Here is a 17,920-nt window from a genome sequence, read left to right on the forward strand (position 1 = left end):
ATAGTAATTATGTGCATATAGAGTTTATTTACAAGTTCTAAGTATTTATGATCAATGTTTTTGCTAAATACTTTAAATATTCTCCCACAAGTAATTTTTAACTATTACTCAGCACTAAGAATAAATATATTATTTTTATATTATCCATTTCTATTTTAGCCAGTTCTAAATGATGACTTTTTATTTTATTTATTTAACCATGAAAAAACACTTAATGGGGGCCCAGCCTGGTGGTGTAGTGGTTAAGTTCATGTACTCTATTTTGGCAGCCCACGGTTTGTGAGTTTGAATGCTGAGTGTGGACCTACACACAGGCTATGCTGTGGTGGCATCCCACATACAAGGTAGAGGAAGAATGGCACAGATGTTAGCTCAGGGAGAATCTTCCTCACCAAACAAACAAACAAACAAACAAAAACACTTAATGGCAATTGTCGTGTGACCTTTATTCAAATCATTATTGACCTTAAGTCTTTAGAAGCAAAATTGACAACTGTCAGCTCCTGGTTGCAGCAACAGGCTCTGAGGCAGATACAACATCACGTTTTTACATAGTTTTCATTTTCCTCCTGAGGGCACAGCCGAACAACTGTACCCAGTCTCCTCTGCAAGCAGGCAGAGCCGTGGACTGAGTTCAGGACAATGACTGTGGGCAGAAGGGACAAATGCTACTTCTCAGGCTTAACCCCAAACTCCAAAACCACCTGGGTGGGCTTGCATGCTTTCTCTAATGTCTCCGCTACCTGGCTCTCAACTCCCAGATGACCTCACATATCTTTAGAGCCAATTTTAACTAATATTTTCACTGAGTCTCCTTTAGACATTGATGAAATATTGACTAAACCACAATTCAAACAGCGAAGCATAAATTCTGATATATCAGGTTTTTTATATCACGGGAGAATATGAACAAAGAACATGACTAAAAGGAAATCACATAAATGAACTAGTTCTATCAGGTTATATCAATTCTACAGCATGTTGTATTCAGACAATTAACCAGCTGAAATTATTACCCAATATGCAAATCCTTGTATTTGCTAAAGAAGAAATACTTAAAATCTTGCATTTTAAATATTACTATAAGATAAGTTAATGTTTTCATGATTTTTCTATCATCCAAAGAGAGGGAGATGTGGGGAAGGTTCTGTGAGTATTAGAAGAAAATGTAACCTGAACAGAATTGATGATTTTCTTCTAATTAACTCAATTCTTGTCAAATTTATACTTGTAAAGATCTTGGTAAAATATAAAAAGGTTTAAAATTTATATTTATATTTTTAACATTAAATTTTATATTCTGAAAACACTGAAAATGTAAAGAAAAAAGCCTATGGGAGCCAAAGCATCCCACAGCTCCTGTTTACCATTTCCTTATGGACTCTCCTGCCCCACCATCATGTTGATTTCCTTATGGACTCTCCTGCCCCACCATCATGTTGATTTCCTTGTGGACTCTCCACATCTTTTAAACATTATTGAAAAAAAGTAAGACAACACTTTGAGACTCTGATGAATAAACAGTAGTATTACACGACTATTCAGCGAATCTCCACACTCACATATCATTTGAACACAAGTCCAGGACCATGCTGCTTTTTACAACCAAATGCCAAGGCAAAAACATGTTGCTAAACCCAGTCTATGCCCAGGTATATTTCCCTGTCTTCCTAACACTTCCAAACCAGACTTATTTTACCGCAATGCTTGTTATTCTGTGCTGGATGGATTTGGGTCCGCAATATATTAACCTCAGTACTCAGTACTATTCCCCAAGCAATCTGTTGCTCTAGTCAGCAGGAAGAACACGGCCCCTATTTAGAGTCTACAGTCAAACTCAAGGTCATCTAAACTCTCTAAACTGGTCTGCTGGTCTCATTTTCTAAAAATTCATCTTCTCCACTGTTGCAAAGTGCTCTCTCTCCAACACCCAAGTCAGAGGGTAGTCTCCAAGAGCTCTGGGAGGAGTTCCTAGGATCCTGGGGAGGTGTCTCAGGACTCCACAGGAGGTAAGAAGGCAGGTAGCAATAAGGGACCTGCTGCTGCTTTAACCACAGCAATTCCACTTTGTTCGTCTAGTTTTTTTATATATTGGAATTTCATATAAGATTGCTTGAAAACATTATGTTGCTATTTTTTCCCAATAAGAGGTAGAATTACTGGTCTTGTGAACAGCTCCAATTACCTAATTCTGGCACAGGAGCCCTTCATGACCTGAACCCCACCAGCTTATCTCACGCCTCTGAATTGTTGGCTGTTCTTACAACACTCCACTCTGACACTACTTTGGGCTTTGTCCAGCACCCACACTTGAGGACACACACGCCTCATCTAGGATGCTACCTTCTCACCCTACTTCATTAGCAAATTTCAATGCCCTTCAGGTCTCAGCTTAATTATACCATGTCTGAGAAACCTTCTTTGGCTTGTAAATGCCTTGCTTATAACTCAATTATAGCACATAACACTGTACATTAACATCACTGGTCTGCACATTGGTTTTATCACTACATCTGCAGAACTTGGCTAATCAGAATCACTTGGAAAGCTCTTAAAAATAAAGATTCCTCAGCTAGACTCGTAACAATTGCAGAAGACTATTTGGTATCTAAGGACTAGGTCCCAATTTTTTTTTCTTCTACTTTTATTCCAAGGACAAATATTTATTAATAAAAAAGTTTCTCTAAGAAGATAATATTTAATCAAAAATCTTTTTAAAAGAGAGCTCTTTATTCACATGAACTTATTTTCTTACATGGAATTTATATATTTATTAGAAGAGCTGAACTGAATTCCTAAATAGCTTAATGTAAAAGATTTTAGAAAATAAAAATGCGTCCTTGGTAACACCTTGTGGTAAATGGGACCAAAATACAACACCTATTTGTGAATTTTTAATTATCTGAAGAGAGCAAGTAAAAGAAAGGAGGCATTGCTTTGGTTATGTAGCTTTTAGCTTGCTTTTGGATTGCATGTTTAAGTTTCAATCATTACCAGGAAATTTAACTATAACATTTAGATCATGATAAGCTTGACATAACATTATACAAACATTTAATTACTACAACTTTAAGATCTTTAAACAACAATCCTTTGAATTTTAACCTCAGACTCTGAAAAAACGGTAGGAAAATAGCCTTTTCAGAAGCATGAAACTTTTATTGCTTACTACTGCCCTCTAGTGAACTACCAGACAAACAACAAGGCTGAAGAGACTACATCATTTAAAATGTTTCTAGGTTGGCCGTAGTTGTCTCCAGTTTTATTTGCTTCAACTTTCAAGAATAAATCACCATCCATATTCTAAAACCCGAAATGTTTTGAAGGAATGTATACAAACTACAAACATCTCTAAAACCTGTACGCCGCCCAGTGTAGAATAACGCCTTTGCCCTGCCATCTCCCTCCTCTCCCTAAGGTGACCGTGCCCAACCTGGAAGCCGGCACTCCCGCAGAGGGTCAGCAAAGCACTGCCTGGAAACTGGGTAAACGTCTTACATACACTCCTAACACCTATTATTCAAGGACATGTATGACTAATGAAACAATTCAGTTAACCCGTACTCAATACAGACTTCCCTTTAAATATTCATTGGTTCTAAGACACATGTATTTTCTCACATTTAACAGTGGAATCTGGATGCACCTTATAATCACTGGCTAGGTAGAAGTCATGACAGTTGTTACCTATACATTCACAAATTTGGTCACAGCTGGTTACATTATAGTTACTTCTTCAGTTGAATTACGTGCATTCTTGGTACAACTACTGAGTTTAGGTACTACTTAAAATGTCTTATAAGGGTCCAGCCCAGTGGCGTAGTGGTTGAGTTTGCACACTCCACTTCCATGGCCCAAGGACCACAGGTTCGGATCCTGGGTGTGCACCCACACCACTCATCAGCCATGCTGAGGCAGCATCCCACATACAAAATGGAGAAACAGTGGCACAGTGTTAGCTCAGGGACAATCTTCCTCACCCAAAAAAAAAAAAGGTCTTATAAGGTAGTACTATGATTCAACATTGAAACAAAAAGTTAATGTGAAAGGAGAAAGAACAAAGAAGCAAGTAGTGAAGCAAAGGCTCATTGGAACAATGAGCATAATTCTACATTTTCTTGCAAAGCAACAGTCAAGTGCTTTACGAGGTTAAGAAAGGAAGACAGCCAAAGTGGAAGCCATTTTGCACTTTGTTACTGAGGTAAATCAAAAGGATTGTCTTTCACATAGTAAGACAAGAAACAAAAACAAAACAACAAAAAGAGCTTAAATTTTTAGCAGCTTCAAAGAAAATCCCAGAGACAAGAATGGAGCACTCAAGACAAGCTGTGTCATCAATTCTCTAGATTTCATTGTCTCTAGCACAGAAGGCAATCTTGTACAGGAAAACATGGACAAGACTGACCAACTCAAAAAAGTGATTCAGAAGACTCACATCCCAAATGTGAAGTTTTAGGAATACCTTTCCAGTTTATTTCACTTCTACTTTCCTTGTTCTGTATGCGAAGAGTGATACGATTTTTTAAAGCATTTATGTAAGCCTAAAAAACTTCTCTCACTAATTATAAAACAAAAATTATAGATGACAAGAAAGTACAGGCAGGGATGTTTTCCTTATACAGGGATGTAAAATAAAGGTGCATCTCACAATCAGTGTCACAGACTCCATGAAACATATTATCACATGGAAGGCTGAGAAATTTGACTTTCACAGGGGATCTCTGTCTTCAAAGATTATCGAGAACCACTGCTCTATTTATTTCTATTTTTGAATCCTTAATTTATCACTTTAATTCCCTTTAATCTGTTGGTTTGTATTTTATACTAAATGTGCACAGATTAGCGAAACTATATATAAAGTTCACAGGCACCCTGGAGGACATGTTCAGTTCTTACTGACCAGGGTACACAGTGAAGAGCTCAGTGGTCACTGCTTCTACAGGCACCTCCACGGTCCACATGACACATTTTGTATTAAAATACCATTATTCAGCATTTCCCCACTTGGTGGCACCAAAAAATTAAAATATCTACATAAAATATTTGTGCCTAAAGGTTTCATTTTTTTTAATTTAAAAAGCAGCAGAGTCCCTTTCAGTTTAAGCTGAAAACAACAGGTAACTAATATGTTGTTTGACATTCTTCTTCTCATAAAATTGAGTGCCCAATTATTTGGCTATTCCTTAAGATGTGGTATAGCGAATATGATCTTGGTAAAATTTAAATAATCTGCTAGTTTCTAAACTAAACAATAATCCATATCTAAGAAATTCACACACGACTGACACACACACTACAAAAGCATCTCTAGTCTCAATTCTAACAGAGATTCTATAACAGACATGATTACCTTCAATAATTAATTCTTTGTCCTAAGGGTCAAAGTATTAAGTATTAACTTCCCACACTGGGTACTTTAACTAAAATTAAACCTCTTCTACTTCCCATGAATATGTACTATGCCCTCTTCCCTGCTCCACTGTGAAAAGCACAATTCTCAAGTTTTCCCATAACCAGTTAGAAGAAAACTTTGCATCCGCAAGCAAACATGATAATTAGCTCTATTAACCACCTAACTATAAGAAACAGTTGATTTTCCTATCTATAAACAGCTGATTTTCAACTAGTTTTCAATAAATTTTGAGTGTTACTGGCCCACTTCTAGAGATGCTAAGGTTCAGATAGTAGATTTTACAGACTCACACTCATGACCAGTGCTGAGCCATGCACACCACGCGGCTCCCTTAAACAGGGTATCCTCTACCCACCCTTCTTCTCCGCTATACACACATTAGGGAGTAAAACTGACCAGATTGTGGTTTGGTAGCAAAACATCCTCCCACTGAGTTTTGAGCACATCACGTAGTGCTTTTTAAATGACGTCTATCTGTCTATCCACACACCCTCAAGTAACCACCATCCAGCTGTGAATGCCTCTTCCACTTATCTTTTCATAATCCACATTCTCCCTAATAATGACACAATTACTGTTAGCATCTGGTTTACTTTCACTGCAAGAGGAAAGAGGTGGGAAGTATAGTTTGAATCATATGAAAGTGAATACAGTATTCAACAATTGGAGTTAGTAGTAACTATTTATTGAGTGCCCAATAGATTCCAAGACATGGTGAAATGTTTAATTAAATTCTCACAACCTTATTAAATATTATTCCCACTCTGAGAGGAGTAAATTTAGATGAGAAAGTAGTTCAAGGGGCCCATGGACAAGAGGGATACACACTTAAGCCTCTCTACCAAAGATCATAATTTTATTGCCTATGCTACTTAAAGGAAATAAATAATATAACTCCGAGGGAGTTTGATCTTGGTATGCTGTTACACTGGACCCTCTCCCTTGGTCTCAGGCCTTAAGTGACCCCTCCCTACCTATTCCACGTCTTTCTGGTTCCCAGACTCAGCCCCATCATAAGGTCCTCTGATTGTTTTATCAATGACTTTCAGCCCAGTCCTCTGCATTCTAGAAAGGTAAAGTTCTTCCTGAGATAGCTTCACTGGGTCAGGGTGGTTATTGTATTTGGTTTAATTGATTGCTTAAAGAATAATTTTCACAGTTTCAATTTGTATATAAAATATTACGTTAGTTTGAAATATTTATCTTTACCATAATATTGTTTCTACAGGGAAGCTCTGTTTCAAAGAGTTTTAATAATTTCACACATTTTTCCCACTCTCACTCATCACCCCCACAGCTTATTTAATTTAGAGCCATTGGAGTAAAACTGTTAAAATGTTAGTTTGATCCTATTACTTTTCCATTTAACACCTTCCAATGGCTTCTAATCTCAGTAAGAATAAAATTCAAAATCCTAACGTGGTCTATAAGGCTCCACACCACATGGCCTCTGGCTATTTCTCATCGAAACTTTGGCCATTCTTCTCCTTGTCAGCTGAGCAGAGGCCAGGGCTTTGCCTCCTTGCTGTTATCTGAAAGCAGCACAGGGCTTACCCTAGGACTGCTGGACTTACTCTTCCCTCCTGGCTGGCTCTTCCAGGTCTCTGTTCAAAGGGGAGGTAAGCCACTCCTGACCTTTTCCATATAGATTCAGCCTCCAGTATTGTCCATCCCCTCACACGGCCTTATTTTTCTTCACAGCATCTACCACTTGACTGCTGGGAGACAATTCTCCATGCGTCTCTCACTTCTGCACATCTTGCAAGCCAGGCACTAACTGCCCTTTTTTTTTTCTCCTATCTTTTCAAGGATGTTTGTACAGCAAATAGCCTGGGGAAAAAAAGACAGCCTGTTCCGCTGGAGCAAGGGGCAGGCATGCTTACTGCCCATTACAAAAGACTCAGCCTCCCTAAACTCCAGGCTCCTCTTCTTTGTGAAGTCTCACCTGGTGTTCTTCATTTGCCCCATGGGAAGTGGGACCCAGGGAACCAGCACAAGAAAATGCTGATCCTTTAGCTACTGCTACTGCTGTAAGTAATATGAAGTTCTTTGTCTCTGACTCAGAAGTCTTGCATATTTGGCCAAAACCCATGAAACTGTAGCAGGCTGCACTAGGGTAAACTCTCAGCCCCTTGGTAGTTCTTGACACTGACCTCACACATTGGTTTCCTCCTTTTCCATTTGTTTCTCCTGACTAATCTTTCAACTACTGATGTACACTCATTACCCCATAGTTTTCAAAGCATTTTTACAAACAGTATCATTTGACGTTCAAAAATCCTTAAGACATATTTTCTATTCCCATTTAATGGGGAAGACACTGACCCAGGAAGGTTAAAAGACAAGCCCAAGATCAGCATGACAAAGTAGTCACAGAATAGCAACTAGAGTCCAGGTCTAACTCCTAATTTGTTAATAACTTGTGATTGCTTCTTGAAAGACATAACTCACATGCCGTACATGGATGCTGTGAGATAGAAGAATAATTACCCACTGATATCAGATGGCAAACTCCTCGTGTAGTAATACATGAGAAAAACAAAAACGGCAATGAAAAATAAAACTGAGTACCCAAATAAGGACCTGACAGATATTAAAATGCACGTTTTAGACGTCTATTATTATACATTATGACACGAATGATTATGTAACAAAACCAGATTCTGCTATCACACTAGTAGCTAATTTATTTTATGTCTAAAGGAAGACACACTAGAACAATATCCAAAAACATTTTCTTTATAACCAGTATTTTCCATCTTTGCAAGAATCAAGAATGCTCTAGACATAAACTTTATTAATCTGAAAAAGTTCCAGATCATTTAAAGCTTCCTGAACAACTGTCTTTCACAAAGAAGGTAAGAAGCATTTATTACTGGCTTTTCCTCTACAATCTGGGCAAAAAATTCAACAAGCAGTCTGCACACAAACTTGTCAGGCTATCATAATTCACACCTACCGTTTCCAGAAAGACTGAAAAAAATCAAAGTCTCAGAGTATAAGACTGGATTCTATACAGTAGAGAAATATCAAGTTATGTAAAATATCTGATTTTAAAAGTCCTGTATCCTCAAAAGTAGGATAAATCTACTGAATCTGTAACAGATATTATCGATGGTCCAGGGTTCTAATACGCTTATGAATCACTAAAGCTACTAGTGCATAGGATATAACCATCTTCAAGGGTCACAAGCTAGAAAATTTGTTCCTGAATATTAAACTTCACAAGTACAGATAAAATGATTGTGACTAAGTAGTTAAAAATTTATCCTCTTCTTAACTAAAGAAAAAAGCACTAAAATATTAAAGAGGAAAACAGTATTAAATTGAACACATGAACAAGGTAAAAAAATAATTGCTTCATGAAGTCATTCTTTAATTTTAACTCAATTATCTCCATTTTACTTACTGTGTAAGTTATAGCTGCCAACATTCCGATTAAGGTCAGAGAACTAATGGAAAATGACAAGGCAGCTAAACCATCTGCAAAGGAAGAAAAACACTGTTAAAAATGTACATTTAGGGGCTGGCCTGTGGTTAAGTTCACACACTCCACTTTGGTGGTGGCACAGTGGTTAAGTTCACACACTCCACTTTGGCAGCCCAGGGTTGGCGGGTTTGGATCTGGGTGCAGATTTACATACCCCTCATCAAGCCATGCTGTGGCAGCATCCCACACAAAGTAGAGGAAGATTGGCAAGGATGTTAGCTCAGCAACCAATCTTCCTCAAGCAAAAAAAGAGGAGGATTGGCAACAGATCTTAGCTCAGGGCCAATCTTCCTCACCAAAAAAAAAGAAAAGTACATTTATACTACTCAAATGTTTATATTCAACAAATCAATATAAAAATTGGGTTTCTAATACATTCTGAAGGAATAAACCCAATATGTATCACCTTGTCCTTCAAACACTACCTTCAAGTGGAGAAGGCCTCTTCACAAACTGATTTGTAAAAGATCTTTCAGACTACGATTCTCTTTCCTTCATCTCTTAAAATTAAAGAGGAAACTTACTGCCTAATTATTGAATGTAAAAATAAATCAGCAAAATATTAGATGCTCAAAAGCTGGCGAAAAAATTTTCTGGTCTTTCTCAAAACAAAACTTTCTCTAAAACTAAAATCTGAAAGCATTTATTTCACTCTTTAACTTGAAAGGAGCTAGCTTGCCCACTTAGATGGGAAAAAAGCAAACAAATAGAGAACAGACTCAAACAGAACACCAAAACTGGGATACTATGTTCGCAAGTTAGATTCAGGAAAGTATTTAAAGGAAGGACAATGAGTGAGGGGCAGGGTGACACCCTGAAATAAATGTACCAGATCACACAATGCAATACTATGCCAATTCAACATTCTTAAGTGGGAGCAACACTCATTTATCTAGTTTCAATGCAGGTCCTATCAGACCTGGACCAATCTAGTTTAAATGCAGCTCCTGTGGAACCAAAGACAACTTTGATTCATTTAATGCATCAGTATTAATCTTTTAATAAATAAAACTAAAATCAGAATGGCCTATCTTCTTAAAACCCACATTTCAGTTTCATACAACACTTGAAGAGAGCATATTATCAACAAATTCACAAAGTATGGAAGGTAAGTTTTTAAGCCTTAAGTTTTTAAAACTATAATACTATATTTTACCACATCAAAGACATGGATGCTGTAACTTTCTTGATTACTAGACGTATCAATAGAAGGTGTTCCTATAGCTAGGAGAGGTCTGGCATTTGGATGATAGCAATTTCAAGGTATCATCACATATAAAATAAAATCCAAAATCAGAGATGTAAAAATGTGAAAAAATATGCATCTTAGAACTAATAAAATGGAGTATTAGTGCTAACATATTTGGCCAATCAAAAAGGTTAACTTACTAATGGTGATAAGCAAAACGTACTGTAGGATATGGTGTTTAAGATTTGAGGGTAAAAAAATGTCAAGACTAAAGAGAATGAGGTTATAGAAATCAGAATAATGCTACCTATATAATGAATGATTCAAATTACACTAATGCTCAAAGACTAGCATAACTTATAAAATAATGTTTAGGGCAGAAGAGTAGTTACTCAAGAGACCTAAAGGAGTTAACTGCAAGAAAAGAAGCAATTTCTTTCTCAGCAACAGGATCAGGTGCATAAATCCTGACAATTCAGTACTAGTAGATGCCAAGCCTGCCATCCTTATTCTTGCTGGTATCAGCAAGATATTAATGGACCACAATTTACAAGATGAAATCTTAAGTAGAAAGCAAGAAAATTAAGAAGTTGTATAGCAAAGACTCCAAGACTTAATTTAATCATCGCTTAATATTGTATCTGGGCAAAGAGAAAGATGTGCTGATCAAAGAAGGTACAGTACCTACTAAAAAGAATAAATACAAAGGCAATAAAAATTTTCAGCATAATATTTATAAAATATTTTAGGTTTCTTTGAAAACAAAGTCACTATGTTCAAATGCACATGAAATTCTGAGTGATAAGCTACACATTCTTATTTGCTATCAGTTTCTAACGCCAACTGTATTTTTCAATGGGAAGCAACTTAACCTAACTTCCTGAACCTTTTTGTTTTTCCTCTAAAAACCGAGGTCATATTGAGGAAGTTAAGAAAAACTGCTGGAAAGGCAATTCCAAAATGTTTTGGTGAGCTAAATTTATAGTATTTTCATTCACATGAAAGCTTTCTAATTTATGTTCCACATAAAAGATTATTTAATCATGATCAAACAGCAATATAGGATTCTCTTAGTTAAAAATCAAAAAAAAACAATATATCTAGCACATTTCTTTAACATATTATTCTCTATTACTCTAAGTGAATTAAAGACCACAGAGAAACTACCAAACCTTGCTGCTGAAGTCCTCTGAAGGTCCTATTTCCTTGCAACATGGTAATGCTACGAAGAAATCAGGAGACCACCTCTGTAAGAGCGAGATGGAGAGAGCAACAAACAGCTCCCTAGTTTTCCAGCACCCTTTCAACCACAAGTCCAGAGAAGCGGGCGGTTAAAGTCTTCACAACGTCAAAAGAGACCACCTCTCAAAGAGGCCCAAGGGTCATGAAACAGGAATTATGATGGACAGCTTTTTAAAAAACACTTACGACTACTTCCAAGTTCTTCAAACAGGAACTTCACCTTTTCCCACTCTGTAGAGTTTCTGCTGTTGGGAACACTCAGTGGGACAAAAGCACTGCAAAGGAGAAAATAACTGTTTAATGGTTGTAAAGATAAAAGGCCGAACAAAAGGAAATGGTCTGAAACTCAATTTTTAGTAATTTTTTAAACAAAAATCAGCTCCTCCCTCAAAGAATTAGAAAATCAAATCTGCACCATGTACGGGGGACGTGAGAAGTTTCTTACCTACGTTTTTACTATATCCTAACTTGCTTTAATAGTTTTACTTCTGTATTCAGTAAAATTAGTTTCCTTTATAAGCCTATATATTTTCTTTTTTGCATTTAAACATATTTTGAGAACAAGCCCGAGGCTAAAGCTAGTCAAAAAGGTCCATGGCACAAAAGAGGTTAAGAATCTCTGTGTTAAAGCAGGAGAACAGAATATAAATAATATGTAATGATTTCAATAGATTTATACATATATAGAAAAAGAAAAAGGAAATATACCAGAACAAAGAGTAAATATCTCATTGTGGGATTAGGGGTGATTTTTATTTTCTTCTTAACATTTTTCTATATCTTTCAAGATTTTACCAAATACACATAATGAAAGTAATTTTTATTTATTTTTCAATCCACAGCTGAAGCAGGACCAGGGAAATAACAGAGAAAGCTGGCTTCCTAGGACTTGCTCTAGGAGCTTAGACTGGGAGGGAGAGGGGAGGAAGGATGAAAGGAAGAAGGCAGACAGATAGTCACTCTATTATCCAGCTCAGAAACAAGAAGACATTCAGGTCACAGGCTGGTATCCCTTAGATTTTAATGTACAGGACTGTAAGAAGGAACTCGAATACTACCTCCTTTCCAACCTAATTTTAACACTAAGCAAAGCAGTAAAACCAACCCTCTTTTGTAAAGAGGAGATAATTAATGAGCTCAACAATATGTTACGTAATGTGCTCTGATAATGTATGCATGCAAAACAAAGTCATCATTCTAATTTTTTTTTTTATTTTAAAAGACTTTACTGCTTGGTACTATTGATATTTTTATTCTTATAAAAAGACAAATCATCAGAGCATATCAGGAAGTTATTTAAATTTCTAACTATTTGCACTGACATCAGTTCACTACATTCTTCTTAATCTTGGAGACATTTCTCACCACTTTTTTTTTATTTTTTTTTTCTTCTTCTCCCCAAAGCCCCCCAGTACAGAGATGTATATTCCACTTGTAGCTCCTTTCGTTCTTGAGGCATGTGGGACACCACCTCAGCACAGCTTGATGAGTGGTGCCATGTCCACACCCAGGATACGAAACGGCGAAACCCTGGGCCACCGAAGTGGAGTGCAGGAACCTAACCATTTGGCCACAGGGTCGGCCCCTCTCACTACTTTTAAAGAGAAAAGCGATTAGTCACAGGGACACAGCAATGAATGTAAAAAGTTCATTCACTGTTGTGCTGGCTGTAAAATCAAAAACAAAGAAAAGCTGTAAGATGGAATCAAAAAATTAAAAAATAACTCTTTCCTACTATACTTCTATAATATTAACTTTTTACCATTTGAACAAAAATACAAACCAAGCAAGAAAAAACTACTATATAATATCCCTCTATTTTATTTGGACAGAGTTTTTTCCAGGTATATAGATATTTATATTTTGAAAAGTATATTTTGAACTTGTTGGGAATAACCAGTTCTGTGAGTATGGGAAAAAACTCATACAAAATATCATCTATAGTGCTATTAAAATAGAAATATGTACTACAAATATCTAAAAATAGCATTGATACCTAGAATATTCTGTATCTATGTCACTTCTAGGTAATCAAAAGTTCTATCCAGTGGTAGAAGAAAATTAACCAATTCCTGCTCTTGATGACATTTTCAGGTTCAAACTCCTAAGCAGAGCTCTTTAGCAGTTCAGATATTTAACAAAGAGTAACACCAGAGGAAACTTTATATGATCAAAAAAAATTTTTTTTTAAGTTAAATGGCCCAAACTACTTACTGTCAGAACGACTTCAGAATACCACTTACTTTGAAGAGATCCAGCAGAAGTAACACGTTAGTGCTTAACCATTGTTTTAGGGAGGAGCTGGAGGGAGTAACGAGAGCACAAACCCAAACCAGCTTCCTCAGCTACCTGCCACCAGGATCGTCTAATCTAAGAAACAGACGTAAAATATTTTCACATAAACTAAGAGAATAAGAGAAACATCCAAAGCAGAATTCAAAAGAGTTACAACTAAATACGTTTATATGTCCTCAGCAATACTATTTAAAACATTTAACAACCAGTATGGCACAGGCACTAACCAACCGGCACAGATGCTGGCCTTTCTTCTGGAACACCCTCCTGGACCAGCTGTTCCCTCTCAGTGGGATAGGTTCGTGGGGGGATGGGGAGGGGGAGAGACTCAGAAGGAGGAGCAGCAGCTGACAGGCATTTCAACTTTCTTACAACGAGGAGGGGCAAACCAATGTTCACCGGCCAGATATCAGCCTCTAGACAAAGACCTACAACGAGAAAGGATACTTCCTAACAGATGCAGAGGCAGCGGACGTCAGAGCAGGTGGAATATAGATGTATCAGTTTTGATGAGGAGGCAGCAGCTAATTAGATTATGAGACATTCACTAAATGGTGACAGTACTAAAGTAACCGAGAGTGAGAGTGTAATAAGATTCCGGTAGTAGAAAGGTACAGATATTTTCTTAATCTCAATCCCTCTCAAAAAAATGAATACAGAGAACCTCAGCTTTCAAAGACACACAATACTAGATCAAGACAGGAGCTGGAGTTTTGTAAAATTATAAATTTCCCTTATACTCTTGAAAATAGTAAAACTGAAAAACCTCTTCGCAAAAAAATTTTACGCCCAATCTGATTCACCGAATTAGCTTAATACAGATGATTTCTTCACGCAGAGACAAAGAAAAGGCGAACAAATTTCAGTAGATGTGAAACTGAAATGATGAATTCAGCACAAGTGAAAGTAAGATTTTCCTACACTCAATCATCAAGTCATCTTTATCTTCCAAATAGCTTATCTGTTTCTTCCTCTCTGCTCCGTTTGTAACCACTCCAGTTCAGACCCTCATCTCTCACCCGAACTATTACAATGTTACCTAACTGGTCTTCCTAGCTACCATTTACATTGCACTCCTCCAACCCAACTCCTAAATGTCCCTTTCAATGCACCCTTCCCAGCGTTCTAACTCTTACAACAAACTCAACACATGCTTACTTTCATGCATTCACACACACAAATATGCGCACATCTTCACTGTCTTTCAATTACTCAGCAGGATAAAACTCAAAATTTCTTAAACACTATATATAAGACCCAGAGTCTACCTACCTGGCTGATGTCATGGCCTGTCACTTGCCCACACAAACATTTGAAACATCATACTTTTTTTTACTGAGGGGGTAGGGTTTAAATTCACATTTTACTTTTTAGCTCATTCTTCACATATCCCATGCTAACTTCAGCCTCCAGTTACTATATGTTATGGACTCAACTGTGTCCCCCTAAAAATTCATATGTTGAAGCCCTAACCCCCCAGTGTGATGGTATTTGGGAACAGGGCCTTTAGGGAGGTAATCCAGGTTAAACAAAGCCCTAAGGGGGGAAGCCCTAACAGGATGGGATTGGTGTCCTTATAAGAAGAGGAAGAGACACCAGAGGTCTCTCTCCCTCTCCCCCTGCTAGCTTGAAGAAAAGGCCACGTGAGAACCCAGTGAGAAGGCAGCCATCTACAAGCCAAGAAGAGAGCCCTCACCAGAAACCAAACTTGCTGACACTGTGGTCATGGACTTCTAGCCTCCAGAACTGTGAGAAAATAAGTGTCCACTGTTTAAGCTACCCTGTCTGTGGTATTTTGTTATGGCAGCCCAAGGAGAATAATACAGATTTTGGCTCCATGAAGTGAGTTGCTACTGTAACAAACACCTAAAAATGTGAATGAGGCTTTAGAACTCAGTGATGGGCAGAGGTGGGAAGACCTGTGAGGTACATGCCAAAAAAGCCTAGGTTGCCAGCTTCCCATCTCCCTCAGCACAAACAGCCTAGGCTGCCCCGGGACACGTGGCAGCTGTGGCCACGGCTGGCCATGGCTCCAGCTCCGCCGGCTTCGTTCACTCCACTCTGCCGCACTCATTTCCTCACTTTGTCTCGAACATGCGAGACACCTTGCTGCCTCAGGGCTGCTCGTGCGCTCTGCCCCCACATAGATTCACGGCTCCCTCGCCTCCTTCAAATGTCTTCTTAAACACTGTCCTCTCACCAGTGCCCGCCCTAAAAGATCACGCCCCAACACGACCTATTTTTGTTTATTTTCTTTCTCTGCCCCTCCCTACTCCTGAATGTACACTCCATGAGGAAAAGGAGCTATCTTTTCTCTGAACTGCAGCTTCACAGCAGCGTGTACAGTGTCTGGAACATAACAGACACACAATAAATATGCATAAAATAGTGACTGCTACATTGTTCAAAATGTCTGGTCAAACTTCACTTCCTGTATTGTCAAGAAACCACTCGCTTCACTTTTAATACACTGCTTCTAAATAAATATCGTCTGGAGAATCAGTTCAAGCTTATTAAAATAGAGCAAAATGTCTCTAAATGAGGACTGAAGGTGATCTGCTGTGGAAAGAACCAGGAAACTTCAGAATAAACGTCAGGAGCCCTTTGTGTAGGACAAATATTCTGAGGATCTGTGCTTTTTATTGATGGTTCTTGTCAGGCTCTGAATCAGGAGCTGGCAAACTACTGACTACCTGTGTTTTAAATAAAGTTTTATTGGGACTCAGTCGTGTCCTTTTGTTCATGAATTGTCTACCACTACGTTAGAGCTGCAAGAGGAGAGCTGAGCAGTTGCCACAGAGGCCGCACGGGTCTCTAACCTAAAATACCATCTGCCCTTTAAGAAAAGGCTGTTGATCTCTGTTCTAGATAATTTAGGTTTACAGAAAAGGGACCTCCACATTAACAAAGCAAATTCTCACAACTAGATATGGCTTTTTAAAAGGCCAAAAAAAAAGACTTTAAACTATATATTCTATAGCTAAAATAAATAGTAAAACCACTAAAAGATGTCCTTTCAACAATTACTCTTTTTCATGACACATCAAGGCAGGCAAAGAGAACCGGAAATATGCCTTTACTAAAGAACATATGCATTCTAAGAATACCTAGAACTACAAAAAGTTACTAATTTTATTCCCATCACAAATTGTATTCAATAAATGAAATTTTTATTTATTGAAATTTTTGAGACAAAATTATAAATAGAAACTTTAAAAAACTTACTAGCACCTCATATATTTTCTAACATAAAAAAACAAAACAGGGGCTGGCCCCGTGGCCGAGTGGTTAAGTTCACGTGCTCCACTGCAGGCAGCCCAGTGTTTCGTTGGTTCGAGTCCTGGGCGCAGACATGGCACTGCTCATCAAACCATGCTGAGGCAGCGTCCCACATGCCACAACTAGAAGGACCCACAACAAAGAATATACAACTGTGTACCGGGGGACTTTGGGGAGAAAAAGGAAAAAAGTAAAATCTTAAAAAAAAAAATTAAAAAATCAAGACCTATCTTAACAAGGATAAATGTCTTCCATTAACAAAGACAAATGTTTTCCAAACAGAAAAATTTAAAAGTATTAAAAATGTGCAAAATTTTATTAATATTAGTATAAAAACTTAAGGAAGAATTAAGGAACTCACTGACAAATATTAATTCAAAGATTTAAAGAAGGATGCATCAAATCTGAAAAGATGCACAGACAAGGATTTTCATCAAAGTGTTGTTTATAAAAATGGAAAAACTACAAATTATGGAAAAACTACAAATTATAAATGTCCAAATAGTGATCACTGGATCATATAAATTGTTGCATCCTAAAAAGGGAATGCATTATAGACAAAATGAATGGATCTGCATTTACTATCCTGAAGACATGCCCACAATTTGTCAACAAGTAGATTCCCAAGAATCATCTAAAACAGGATCACACTTGTGTAAAATGACAACACTGAGGGCACATGCTGGGGAGGGGCACTTGCACATAGCTGAGCTCATGTCTAGACAGAACAGAGACCAGAAGGTCAACTGTGGTTACTCCTTAGTGGTGACACAAAGAGTGGTCTGTTCTTTTTTACACTCTGTTTTTGCTTTCCTAAATTTTTCTGGGTGAGTCTTTATTATTATTATTATTAAAATAATACTATTTCCATTTTCAGGGGGGAAAAAATAAAGACTTACCCGACTAAGAGAAGAAGTGCACAGATCACAGCAAACCCCACGGTATATTTGAGGGCCGTTTTAACTTGCTGGATGCCAAGGGAAAAAAAGCACACCATTCAGTAAGCCCTTTA

At 37.6% G+C, this 17,920-nt stretch overlaps 1 protein-coding gene across 1 annotated transcript in view; it reads right to left on the reverse strand.

Annotated features, from left to right (window-relative positions):
* Positions 1-17,920, reverse strand: part of LMBRD1 (LMBR1 domain containing 1) — a 112,022-nt gene that overhangs the window by 59,020 nt on the left and 35,082 nt on the right. The window contains exons 5-7 of the mRNA XM_023625138.2: positions 17,808-17,875; positions 11,521-11,609; positions 8,823-8,896 (exon numbers count right to left, since the gene is read on the reverse strand). Of these exons, the coding sequence (XP_023480906.1) occupies positions 8,823-8,896; positions 11,521-11,609; positions 17,808-17,875 (231 nt within the window). The remainder of the gene's footprint in view (positions 1-8,822; positions 8,897-11,520; positions 11,610-17,807; positions 17,876-17,920) is intronic.

This window comes from Equus caballus, chromosome 20 (assembly GCF_041296265.1).
Source record: "Equus caballus isolate H_3958 breed thoroughbred chromosome 20, TB-T2T, whole genome shotgun sequence".
NCBI lineage: Eukaryota > Metazoa > Chordata > Mammalia > Perissodactyla > Equidae > Equus > Equus caballus.